This window comes from Drosophila miranda, chromosome 3 (genome assembly GCF_003369915.1).
Source record: "Drosophila miranda strain MSH22 chromosome 3, D.miranda_PacBio2.1, whole genome shotgun sequence".
Classification (NCBI taxonomy): domain Eukaryota; kingdom Metazoa; phylum Arthropoda; class Insecta; order Diptera; family Drosophilidae; genus Drosophila; species Drosophila miranda.
In genome coordinates, this window is record NC_046676.1 from 14974353 (window position 1) to 14988437 (window position 14085).

A 14085-nucleotide genomic window follows, 5' to 3' on the forward strand; every position below is an offset into this window, starting at 1 on the left:
GGTACTTGTGTCACCTGCATTCATAAAGAAAGCTATAAAAGAATGTCGAACAAATTGAATGGACTATCATTGGTCGAAGTTCGAATACTCTTGAAACGCAAAGTGGCAAAGTGGTTATCCTTATTTCTTGTCCGCCACAGCGGAACGTATAAATAAATGAATATTTTTCCAGCAATAATATGATACAAATTGAAGTCAGCCATATTTTCAAATTTTATAATATGGTAAAAAAATAATAGTTTTCTGAATATAAAATATAATAATAATAAAAGCAAGCAGCTTCTATAGTTTCATAGCACACAGCTTTAGGTGTCTCATAGCAAACAGCTCTATGGGTCACATAGCAAACAACTTTGGGAGTTTCATAGCAATCAGCCTAAAAGGTTCAATTCAGACAGCATTAAATGTTTCGTGTTAAACAGCTTTAAAAGCTTCATAGTATATAGCTTTACAGGGCTCATTTCAGATCATGTTATGGGTTTCATAGCAAGCAGTTTTTCCGGTTTCACAGCGGTTAGCTTTACGAAATCTTTTATAGCCTCACGGCAGACAACACTTTAATGGCTGCAAAGTGTCTGAAACTCCTTTTCCAATAAAAAAACTTATTCGTGCTGTCTCTAGTTTGAGGAGTATTTGTGTATGCCACACGGCAGCTGCCTTGTGAGCTGCCAGAAGTTTTGTGTCCTGCAGGTTTTATTCGTACTTACTTGCAAGGTCGGTTCGCCGACCATCCCACCTATTAATTGAAGGCCCATCACGGGCAGGCTTCGCTTGTTTGCCCCTTGTTTTTTGAATCAATTTGCGGCAACAACTGTAGGCAACAACTGTAGTGGAAGTGGAAACTGAAGTGGAGGTGGCAATGAAAGCCAAAGTTTTCGTGGAAGTCCCAAGCAGAACAGGAAGTCTGGCAAGTGGATGTCGAAAGGGAATAAATCAATCAAGTTCAGCCAAAGAATACTTTTGACCACGCCCTGTTTCGGCAGAGGTACATTTTATTTTCCCTTTATTCGGGCTTCATTCTATTGTTTTTTTTTGTTTGGCGGAACTAATTAACTTCCATTTAAATGAAAAACGAGCTGCTATTTGTGCAGCCCATCGAATGAGCGTCATAAAGTCAGTCAGGAGAGAATAATGGCCCACCCATCCCCTCCCGGTGGTCTTTCCTTCACGCACCACGCACCCACATGTCCGCTCAATGGGCCGTATACGTAATTTGAAGGAGGCGAACGACGGACGGCGGACGACGGACGGCGTCCTGCCACCGGCTGAGATGCTGTTAAAATTAATGCCAGCTCGTAAGTTTTACAAGGAATTCAATTTTTTCTTTTTGTTTCTGCCACACCGGATAGCAAGACGGATAGTGGTGTGGCTCTGCTCTGCCGTTATTGGAGACGAAGTCCTGCCTGTCAATGGAAAGTTTTGCCATTAAATTGTCGTTTGTGAACCGTAATCGGCTCTGTCTTTTGTCCCACGCAGTCGGGAGTAGGTATCTCCTTCTGGAGACAACAAAAGGAAATGCATTTTGGATTATTTTTGGTATTCATTGTTCGTTTTTCGTTTTTTATATTATTCATTTATTAACAGATCTTGTTTTAAAAATGCAATAGGTTTCATATGCATTACATTCCATATTTTTGTCGGTATTTTCCCTTACGAGAGTGTTTTTCTTTTTCTTTTACTTTTTTATACAATTTATCAGAGATGGCGATTGCGTCTACAAACTATGCATTTTGTGTGTCATTTCTTATGGATCTTACGCTTTTTTTAATTATTGTTTTGCCCCCTGGCGGCTATATTTAATCTCAGAGCTTAGACATACATACATACATACATGCACAAATACAGACTAAGAAAAAAAAAACCACTAGTTTCACATTCACCTGTTACTCTTTAGGTTTAAGTTCGAATTAACATTTAGAATTAAACATTACTCATTCATTTTTATTCACCTGTAACTATTTAAGTTTAAGTTCGAATTAACATTTAGCATTAATCATTAATCATCCATCTTTAATCTAGATTCTGGTATTTCAAGTCTTGTGTGTCTTCTGTTCGAATTTAACTCTCCGTTTACTCTGTTACTCTGTTGTATATCAAACGATAGATTGGGGATAGAATAGATGGGCTTAATCGTACGCGTACAACAATTGAAAATTGATTTAATTATTTAAAGAGTGAGTGAGAAAGAGAGTGAAACAATCAGCAAACAAGCAGCACATCGTTGTTTTTTCTTTGTTTAACAAATATATCTCTTTGGCAAAAACGTACAAATCGAACAACTTGATTTTCGTTAATTGTTTTAAACATAATAATTATCTACAATAAGTCTTATTTCGTTAAAAGTAAGCCCTAAACTATACATAGGTACTATAAATATAAATACGTATTCAGATCGAAATCAATGACAAACACAGAAACACAATCGTCAGAGTTACTCTCCTTCAGAAGCTGGCGGGGGAAGACATACAAGATTCGGGCGCCCCGGGCGGCAAGAATGCAAATAGATAAAGATATATTTACTTTTACCAGATACTTTCCATTCAGTAATTGCATTGAGTTATCCCTAAAAAAAAAAACAGCGCGTTATTCGACCTGTTCCACTAGGGCACACGGGCACAACATTCGCTGCACAAGTTTCCCATAAGCGAACGGACACATTTATTTCGAATGCCACGATTCGGGAAGTGCTGCTAGTGGAACTGCGGTATTAGTTATAGCTATATATCTAAATATATATTATATAGTGTGTTCTGTCGTACGTCCTAAAGTACATATATTGCCTGTCAAGCACCAAAACATTAGGTTCGGGTTGAGAGCGGGTTTCTAAGAGATACATTCTTGAGAGTTTCGAGTCGAGATTCTAATCTACGTTTTACATCTTTGAAATCGGTTATTTGTGTGTGTGTGTGTGTGTGTGTGTGTGTGTGTGTGTGTGTGTGTGTATTGATATACCTGCATTTATCCTTTCTTTATCGTTAATCGTTTATTGTTAATCGTTAATCGTTTATATTTAATCGTTAATCGCTCGTAGTATGTTACAATTGGAAAAATTTGTTATTTTTTTCTTTTTTGTTGTCGTTTTTTTTGGCTTGCTGATTGGATGAGAGTAGTTCTGACATTGAATTCGGTTTCTTCTGCGGTTCTTAGCTACTTAGATATATGTATCTAAATCCTAAACGATTCACACACACGTACACGAGTTGCGAGTAAATGCTAATTGTTAATGCAATTTTGGCCGCACTAAGAGATGGGTAATAAGCTATACAATACACGTATCTATAAGTTGTAGAGAGAGTGGCGATGTCCCAAGTCCTCCCAAGCCCCTGGATCTGGCACTGTCTCTGTCTCTGGTTGGCGGCAGCATATGGTTCCATATTCATTTTTACTTGTGCTCAAAAATTGAATTCCTGACCTCAACAACAGGTAATGACCTCCCACCACCCACCATTATAATTCCCCGAATTTTCCTGCTCATTTAACTTTTATCTGTGGCAACTGCAATCACAATTATTCAATAGCGGAAATCCCCACCAGAAATGAAGATTCGTAAAATGTGTGGGCGTGTTGGATACACAGATACACAGATACACACACACGCACACAGAGACACGCATACAATAGCGGCTTCATTTTAATTCTTAATTCCATTTTCAGCATTTCGCACATTTTTCTTCATTTCTTTTTCTGGGTCTCTTTTTCTTTCCTTTTTCAGCAACTTTTGGAAGATTCCCCCTTTGTCTTTGTGGGGGTTTTCTTTTCCCTTTGTCTATGCGTTAATTTCAAAGATAATTTCACTTTTAATTACACACTCAAGCGAGTTTTCCTTGGGTCTCCTTCTTCTCTTCTGGCCCACCATCTTGAAATTCCCCCAAATCAGAGCAGAGAGCAGTTATTCATTTGTGATAATCCACCGCAGAAGTGGGAGGAGCTGCATTGAGATCCCGCTCCAGCAATTACAACTAAATGAATATTAAAATCCACACACACTGGCTCGCTCTGTCTCTATGTTTCAAGGAGTTGGAATTGAAACTGGAGCTGGAGCTGAAGCAATTATCCACGATGCTTGGAGATCTCGAGAGCTACAAAGCCAAAGCCAAAGTCAAAGTCAAAGTCGAAGCAACTGGCATTCAAGAAGGAAGAGCAGAGAGCGTGTGTTTTATGCTTTCGCCTCAACAAGGCTTCAAACGGGTCCTAGAAATTCTCAGATTGTCTTCAATGCCACAGCTAATGGGCGTCGTTGTGCACATTCCCATTCCCATTCCGATTCCGATTCTCAGTTCTAATTCTAGTTTCCCCTTCCCCATTCCCATTCCCAATTCCACTTCCCACTTCCACTCCCACATCCACATCCAAGGATTCTCCCCATGTCACGCTCGCTGAACTGCGACGAGTGGCAAATGAAAACTGTTTATGTGCGGCAAAAGCCACTCCACTCCACTCCGACTAGTACTCGATGAATGCCTTCTGAAGGATAGACCCAGAGAATGCTTCTGTGTGCGACTGAGGGCGTGGCAGAGGAGCCTTTCCATCTGGGTATCTGGGATATAAGTATCTTTTGCCATGAATGTGTTTACAGAAGAGTCTGAATAATGAATTTCAAGGCTCCTACACTCCTACAACCTTCTTCAACATTTCTTCAACGGCAATTGGATAAAAGGGGAATATACCTTTTACCTTTTATATATGAACTGATAACAATGGAATATCCAAATATAGAGAAAGATATTTAATCTTTATTTTTCTTTATATTTCAGAAGATGGATAGAGTGAAGCCGCCTTGTTGTCTAGGATTTTGAACCAGAAACTTTTACTACAAACAACATTCCTGTTCTACATAACTCTGTGAATCCTGTTTCTCCAGGGTGTCCGTCTAGTCAAGAGTCCTGCCACAATAGAGGGGGCCTGTCAATATTTTTCAGGAGCTGGGGAGCAGCCCAGCTAGCGGCTGTCAACCTTCAACTTTTGGCGACCATGGCCGGCACCGGTGCCGATGCCGATGCTGCTTCTGCTGTTTGCCGTTCGTCCAGGGCAATCACGTGCCCAGTCGACTTGAGCCCCGAGCACGCCCCAGGGAGCTGTCAAACGGCTTTGGACCGTTTCGCGTTCCACTAAAGAAAATTTCAAATTATTTTCACTTCCCTCCTGCCCCTTTGGCGCTGCCACTACCACTGCCACTGCCTTTGCGCCTCTCTGTTGAGCGTTTTTGTTATTCCTGCTGCCGGCTAATTAGTAAAACTCTCTGCAAAATTATGCTCACTCCCAAATGCCACCCCCACCCATGCTGCCGCCGCTTTCCTTATCTAAATAAACACCCAACCATTGAGTGGGCGGGGTGTTGGGGCTGGTCTGGGCTGCTGGGGCTTTAACGAAAAAAGAGAGTAACAAAAATTTGGATAAAATTTACATAAACTAATTCGTTGGCTGATTTGAATAAGGTAATGGAAGGAACGTTAGAGCTGTCCTGGCTTCTAGAATGGACAGGGATGGACAACCGCTGCCTGGAGCCAGGGACTACGCGGAGACACTGGACTTCACCCGAAGAGAAAGCTCCTAAACTACATCGCTTAGATATATATTCTGTATATGTTAGGTAGGTTGACGATAGGTTAACTTCAAAGCTGTGTGCCCGTGCTCCCGTTCCTCGCTTGGGGCACTAGTACCGGGACTCAGGGGGACTGCCGCTGCCGCTGCCGCTCCTGCTGGTGGCGATTGTGACACCAGCCTCAGCCTACAGCTATACGAGATGCCCGTCCGCATCCGTGTAGGCCACTGGGATGCCACTGGCGGAGGCAGCAGAGACGGCGGCTCCCCCGTTGAAGCTGCTCATGGCCACTCCCGTGGGGTCGTAGGTGGCGCTGGTGGTCATCAGCAGGTTGCTGCCCATTCCACCGCCCTGCGCTGGCAGATTGAGTATCTGCAGGCTGCCCATGGGCGCGGACACGGGCACACCCACGCCCACTAGGCTGGCGTTCAGAAGCTGCTGATGCTGATGCTGTTGATGTTGCTGCTGCAGATGGTGCTGCTGCTGGAGCTGCTGCTGCTGCTGCTGATGCTGCTGCTGCTTGCTGCGGTTCGGATCCTTGAGGATGCCGTGGGGCTGGCGGGGCAGTGTGCTCGTGGCCGCAGCCGTCGTCATGCTGCCGTTGAGCATGGTGCTCGTGGTGAGGGTGGTGGCGCTCAGATTGACAGGATGCAGGTCGTGCAGCATCTGCATGGGACTGCCGCTGACCGCCGTCGTGTGGTGGGTGACATCCGGCTGTGGTACACCGCGCAGTATGCCCCGTCTCAGTGTGCCCGATCCTCCGGCCGCTCCGTTACCGATGAGCGTCGCTCCGCCATTGCTGGCCAGGAGCGCCGCCGCCTGTGACGTCACTGTAATGGGCTGCAAATGGGCCATGGACATCGGTGGGGCGGCGCTGAAGTCCAGGGCTGCTGGATATTCCTACAAAAAAATCAACAAAGCAGAGCTTTAGCTAGGATGCATTAAGTGGGGGCGTGGGCACAAAGGGGGGGACTTAGGCTTAGGTCGCAAAGCTCTCTCTTTCTCTCTCTCCTTGTTGGCTTAACGGCTTGCGAAAAGAGTGGAGAAAGATATAGAGTGAGAGGGCAAAAGTTTTCCCATTAAACTGTCGCCCGAGATATGAAACAATGAAAAGCGCAAACAAGCTCCGCCTAAGTAGGAGCTCAAATACGTTGCAATACTCGGAGTGTATCGAAATAAGTAACAAAACATATTCCCTAAAGCGAAAAATATGTACATATGTTGAAAATAAAACCACTTATGCACTAACATTCCCATATGAATATTTGTGTATTTTAATCTGTTAATGCCTGCCATAAATTAATCAATTTGAATAAATAATATCAGACTTTTCGCAATTATTATAATTTTATTCAGATGCTTTCAATTTCTATCATAAATAGAACCCAAATGCTCTTCCCACATTGAATCAAAGCGGCTATGGAAAAAGAGAGACGAGAGCTTCTGGTTTTAATTGATTTTTCGTTATTGCATCAAAATGAATTTGTTATTGAAGGTATCATAAAGATCTGTTCAAGTTTTCTTTTGCAAGAAAACAAGGTAAAATTTGTTTGTGCTTTTAATTCAAAGATCGAGTAGAGATAAGCGGTGGTCCGCCAGCACTCCTTCGGGTCTTATTTTACGCTCAGTTTTACTAAGAGCGCTTTTAGGTGTTTAATGAGAGAAAGAACAAAGTATTCTGTTGAGCTGAGAAAAATTAGACCATAAATGAGAGTTTATTACGAGGGTGGACCACCTTGTATTTGTTTTTTTTTTTTGCTTCAACCTTTGAGTGCTGTGGAAGCCTCTTGCTGAGAGCACAAGCTGCGAGAGCACTAAGAGTGCCGGGAGAGCACCAGAAAATGAGGAGAGCAGCGAGTGATCGGACTGGAGTCAGTCCAGCTATGTCTGTAATGTGTATATAAATATAGTTCCTTTTTGTTCTCTGTCTCACTAACTCGCTATCGTGTCTTTTTGTGCGCGAGCTATGGGGGCACACAATTCCTTTTTTTCTTTTCAGACTCGATCAGACTCTATCGTTAGAGTATCCATCCTTTGACTAGTGTCTGCCCCGTGCTATTTTGTTTGCTTTTGTATGATTCAAAAGTCCGTGAATTCAGGCAAAGATTGACTCTAACGATGCCATAATTATGACAGCTTTTCAGCCCAACACAAAGAATTGTGGAAAGCATAACTTCCTGCAAACTTTTCCGAGGAAAAACTAGGAGACTAGTATTTCATTGCTGCTGCTTGTTGGCTTGCCTGCGTGGCTGTGGGCGGGACGGGAGCAGAAGCATGAAAAAGATAGAAATGAACTGTCTACGAGTGGATTTCTAGTTCAATTGACATGACACTTTGTCATGTTGGCAGCAGCACCTTCCTCCAGGCCCCTGACCGACGAGCAGCAGTGCAAGAAGTTTTCCCCCACGCGAGGCCACGTAGCAGTTTTCAAGTTTCCAGTTGCAAAACTCTCTCAACTTGTGCACCTAATTGGAATATTAACAAGAGCAAAGTGAATCGAACACCCTTGCGTGGCACCTCCAATTGTAGTATCTATTGAAGAACGGATGCCGCTAGCCGCCAGCCGCCAGCCACCAGCCACCATCCGCCAGGACAAGGATTATCCTGGAGGGAGGAGCAGCGGTACCGCGGTGCTGCGCTCTGAACAACACATTAGAGCCACATTCAGCACTGATTAACATGGCGCAGAGCTGGAGGGACCTACGGGCGGACATTTTGTATCAGTTTGCAAAGTTAAATTGTCTTTAACGAAAACTTGGAGCCGAGGCTGGAGTTGGGAGGATGGGTTTTCTTATGTCCTGTGGGTAGTTTGGGGACAGGGACCCTGCCACTGTAAAGGGGTTTTGGCCGAAACTTTTGGCCACTTAAAGGCTTTTGTATGCCGCGTTAGCTAATTCTCCATGTTTGTAGGGCGGCTGCCAGGCTCCGGGGTGGTTTGTGTCCGTGTCCGTGCCTCATTATTGCTGTTGCTATTGTGGGCTCTGGCGAGAAGTTCATTTTGTGTAAATAGAATAACCAATTGGCATCGGGGGCACTCGACACACTCTCGAGCACAAGCGCCACATAAAAAGAGCGCAAAACTTTCCGCATTAAGCCCCTAAACTCGAGCGGCGCCAAACTCTATGAAGAATATCCACAGATACAGCTCCAGCTCCAGCTCCAGCTCTAGCTACAGTTACAAATGCGGAGCGGGTGTGGGGCGTTGGGTGGAAATTAAATTATGGTACAGAGAGCCCTGGCAGGGAAGTGGATGTGGGATCCCCTTATTTATTTAATCGTCGCATCAGCTGCTGTGCCACTTACTCGCTCTTCCATGAATTTTAAAACAGAACAAAAAAAAAAACCCAAAAATGTTGTATCTCGAATGCGTAAAGTATCTGACGAATGTCGGATGGTTGGTTGGAAACTGCTGCTGCTAGTGCTGCTGCTGTAGCTGACATTTCCCAGATTCCACAGTCACAGAATTTCAGACAATGGGTACTGTCTGGCAGGGACGGGTGGGGGAGTGGCACGCAACAACTAATTGAATTTAAAACTGTGCAAAACTCAACTTAACAAAGTGAACCGTAGTTAAGTTGTCCAACGAAAGTCAGGGACAGAGCCCAGACCCGGACACAGACCCTTCAGGGTGCTGACCCGTGCTGCTCATCCTTGCTGCTCGTACTCCCCGCACCCCGACAGCGGCTGTGTGCTCCTCCACATGTGAATGCACGTACTACGTACTGCCACCAGATGAAGTCCACATCCACATTTACATCCACGTCTGGAGCCAGCATTTAACTTATCAACGATGAAGGCCAGCTAAATGAAAGCCGAGAATTTTCGGAATGATATGGAAGTGAAAAGCTGCAGATGGAGGAGACGCCTGAGTCGGAGTCAGAGTCCAAAGTTGGCAATAAAATACAAATTGCCGCTTAAATAGTTACAAGACGGTTTGAAACACAATACTCCTCCCAACAACTGGATGGATGTCCAGGGGGTGCCCTGAAATACGGGGGGGTGTGACCACAACTTGTTTTAAATTGCATTTAGTTTCGGGGGCCAATTTGTGTGACCTCTCACGCCCTGTTGCTGTCCGATTGTGGGATTCAAATGGAAACTAAGACGGAAGATGGAAAATGTAAACGCCCAGAATAGAATATTTATGCCATTTAATTTTGAAACGAGAGGGAAAATATTTTATCGAAGTAATACACATTTAAAAAAAATATATTTCGTATTAAAATTAATTATTTTGTGCATATTAATTAAATAAATTTCCAAAAAAATATGTACTTTATTATTTATTAATTATTTTGTAAAGTGTTTCATTTTTAGATGGTTTTATGCTTAGAAAGTAGCGATGCCTTTGGATGGAACACAGATATTTCGGACCTATCCGAAACCAAACCAGGGATTGTGTCATGCAAGCCATCGGTGGGGACGGCCCCTAAACCGCAATAAGTTGCTTCCCACGGGACAGGCAGAGGAAAGGAGTGGCACCACAAGGGACCTACAGCAGGCCCAAGTGATCTGTGGGGTCTTGACCTCACTTCAAAGATGGACCATATTTAAGGGACTGTTTATTTAAATCAAAGTTAATTCTATTTAATGGCACTATGTTAATATTTATAAACCGAATATAGGGCTACTTTTTACTATGCCATTTTTTGCTCAGTGTAAAACGTGCCTATGGGAATGGACTATGCTGCCAGGAACTGTAAAGTTTTGCATTGATCGATTGACACAGTCTTTGAATATCTATGTATATACATTGCTGAGTCCGGAATATATGCAATGTTTCATTGGTAATTCAATCTCTGTCAGTAGTCAGTAGTCAGTGGCATTCTTCGACAGTTAATTAAGGACTCACTTGCTTTAGGACCCATTCATTCGTTCATTCATTTGGCTATCATAAATGGAAAATTCAGTTGAAAGGAGGAGGCTCTCAATCAAACGATGAAATTGATACGATTGATACGAATAATTCGATTGCGGTCTCCCGGGCAATGGATGGGCACGGCGCCCAGCTGCCTCCCTCCCTTCCCCTTGTCGTGTGGAAAACAATTCTCAAAACTTTTGTTTGATTGCCATTTGGGGGGCTTTTCTTTTGTTTTTCCCGCTCTTTGTGTGTGGGGGGGGTGTGTGTATTTTGTCAAGTTTTCCAATTGAATTTAATTTGATTTACTGTTATAAATTGTCCTTATTCATTTACTGGCCATACGACAGGGATACACACAGAGAAGCTGGGAGAGACAGAGCCAGAGAAGACAGCTGCTCTTCGAAAAGTAATTTAGTATTGGGCCAAATGTTTTTGGCCAAACCGCTGGCTGGCTGCCCCCCTCTCGGCACCCTGCTGCCACTCTCTCTCTCCCTCTCTAGTATATTTTGTAATTTTTCTAATGATGTTTATCAAATAATTCAATTTGGCTTCCACACAAAGCATTTCTTATGTGCGGAAGGACCTTCCAGCGATGTGAAGTGCCCCACACACAGAGAAATACACATACGCAGGCACACATATATATATATATACATATATATAGTGGAGTGTCATTGTTGACCAAACTAAACCGAAATTGAATTTTTCTCCCTCGTTGACTAAAAACCGCAAACAAAAGGTTTAGAGTCCCCATACAGTCCCCCAAGTCCGTTGGCCGAAAAGGAAGGACCACTGAAAGGACACTTTTGGCCACATCATTTAATAGTGCGATCTCTCGCTCTGGGACAGGATGGGGGCAGGGGGATCCCGAATGGGAATTGAAACTGAAACTGGGACACAATTGAATAACAAATCGTAGAAGGCCCATAAATTCGAGTGCGGTCGACTGCTAAAGCATAAATATTATTATATTAGCCAAGTTAAAGCGTGTGCAATGTGTGTGTCCCATGTGGCATGCCACTGCTGCCATCTGCCATGTGGCATCTGCAGTTTTCCCCCTCTGCTTCTCCGTCATCTAATTTATACAATTATTGAGCGCCAGAGCCAGCGACAGCGACAGAGACAGTGCCACAGTTGATACGACACATAAATGGAAACGACCACGCAGGACATAGCAGGACATCCCAGGACATCGCAGGACAGCGGCTGACTGTCATCCCCCCATCGCGTGTCGTCTTATGCTGTCGCATTTGCACCCCTTTAGTGCCAGAAGTCATCATCATGAGAGAAAAATGGGCGGCGGGCGAAGTAGAAATCTTGGGGCCAGGAAAAGGCAATACATAAATTCCTAAAATTGATTTTCTCATGTTTATTGTGAAATTTTCTGTGGAATTTATATTGGCTTGCAATGCGACAGCAGGACCCAAAGAAGGTATCGAATGTGTGGACATAACATGTGGGTGTTCGTGTCCCTTTGGATGATGGTTGCTGACGGTTGTACCGACCGGCACTGTATGGCATGCCTTATCCTTTGACTGCCACACGCTGCGTATGCGCAATATTAAATTATCTTGGGGAAATGCTGTTTACTTTTTGGCCGTCGTGGGCTGGAGCTGAGCTCCGGCTGGGAGGAGCTTACTTATAATGCTTTTAAGTTTGTCATTTGTCTTTACACTGTTGCTGCTGCTGCTGCTGCTGTTGCAGAGAAGCTGAATCTGAAGCGAGGGATTATAAAAGTCGAAGCGCGTTAAATGCCACAGCAAGCGAGATGGTGTGGCAGATGCCTCCCCATGCCACAGCAGTGGCACACTCCCTGATCGATACCATGTATTTATGGACACCCCCACCCTCTTCGCAAGGCATCGCATGGCAGGATGCAAAATGCCAAGTCTTCCTCTATAAAACTTGGGTTAATTGAGCGAAATAATCCACGGGTGGGGCGTGGTGGGGGGAAGATGGCCACGGATCAAAGAAGGTAGCTGCAGATGCGGGCAATTAAGCTTTCCGCTGCTGATGCCACTGCCACTGCCACTGCCACTGCAGCAGCTGTTTGGTTAAGCTTGGGTCTTAGCCAACTCCTACCCGCCCCACCCTGTTTGGGGTGCCACTCCGCCCCATGGGCGGTTCATTGATCCCTGTATCGAGGGGGAGTAGGAGGAGTATAGGTTCTGAGGCACTCACCATCGGCGGATAGGACAGATATCTGTCGCTGTTCATATTATAGTAGGAGCCATCTGGCGGCGGCGCTGGCGACGGGGACGGTATATAAATGCCCTTGCTGATTAGCATCTGATCATCCCTGCTCATGTGGATGGCGGTGGCGTTCCCATTGTTGTGCCTCGGATGTGGCAAAGTGCAGGCATTCACTGGAAACAGAAAAACACAGAGTAAAGGGATATAGAGAATGTATTTCCAGTTAATATGGGGCTTAAAAAAAACTTTTAAAATTCATTTCTGTCAGTTTTTTGTACTCCGCTTGTCGGAGGGAGCATTTTAAGCCCCCTTCGAATGGGGCTGTTGATTATTTTTTGCATATTTTCCTCCCCCCACCCACATCGTTTTTGCTGGCAGAGTACTTAAGCTTTGATTGCGGCCTTAAGCGGTGCACGGACCCTCTCTATCTCTGGACCGCAAATGGTGGCAAGAGGCAAAACGAAAATTCAATTTCGAATTTTTAAAACTGCCAATGACAGATTTTATGTATTGGCATTCGGAGGAGATATGCCGGAAGATTGCACATTCAAAAGTACACCCCGGCACGTACTCGTAAATATCTACACTGAGTGAAAAAATGTTCCTAAACCCTGAAATAGGAAAGACACCCTCAAAAAGGGTGGGTTTCTCAATCGAAATTTAATTTGAGGTGAAAATGTATCAAGTGCGGCACTTATTATCGGTTCTAAGAGGTTATAATCATTATAAATTCGGATTATAAGAACTTAAGATTAAGATCTGCCTCAAAATGTTATCTTTTTTATTCATTTCCCTTAAAAACTAATAGATTTACATAGATCAGCGGTGAGCAGGCTTTTTTAGTACTAAGGAACCCCTAAGAAAAATTCATTCCCACGCAATGTATGTTGTTTTTGAAACTATTGAGCCGTCTCTTTCGAAGCATTCGCTTGTGAGTCTCGAGTCCAGCACCAACGAGCCGTGTCATGTGCGAGGCTTACCCATTGAATTCAAAAATTTCTTTCAATGGCAAGATGCTCCATCGTAGTCGTACTTTAGCACAGCAGTGTACACATATCCAATGTAGATGCAACACTTTGCTGCTTGGTTCTGCCCGATTTCATGTGCAAACGTTTGGAAAGAAACTGAAAGCGAAGGCCATTAATTGCAATGGATACGAGTGGGGGCTGCGAGTGTGGGTGCATGGGTGTAGGCCACTGCCTGATAAGCCTTCCCAATAAATATGCAAATGTCAATGGAGTCTTTCTGGCTGGCCATGACTGCTGGCTGCTGTGGCGGCTGCTGCCACCTTTTTCTGGGGCGTGACAAATTGCTCCGACACACACACATATTCCCACGTCGCCCTGCCGCACAACACATCGTTCCACTAGGAGTTGTAGCCACATCACGGAGATGCTGCTGCTGCCTGCCTGCCACCGCAAGTGAGATGCTGTCATACGGATGGGCGTTTAACCCGCAAACGTAACAAATTTGATTGTAATTTTCCAAA

At 44.2% G+C, this 14085-nt stretch overlaps 1 protein-coding gene across 4 annotated transcripts in view; it reads right to left on the reverse strand.

Annotated features, from left to right (window-relative positions):
- Positions 1–2921: 2921 nt before the first annotated feature.
- The window catches only part of LOC108160247 (nephrin), a 62253-nt gene continuing 51089 nt past the window's right edge, over positions 2922–14085 (reverse strand). For all 4 annotated transcript variants that reach the window (XM_017294107.2, XM_033391187.1, XM_017294109.2 and 1 more), the window contains 2 exons: positions 12585–12769; positions 2922–6442 (listed from right to left, as the gene is read on the reverse strand). In XM_017294107.2, the coding sequence (XP_017149596.1) occupies positions 5735–6442; positions 12585–12769 (893 nt within the window). In that variant the 3' untranslated portion in view covers positions 2922–5734. The remainder of the gene's footprint in view (positions 6443–12584; positions 12770–14085) is intronic.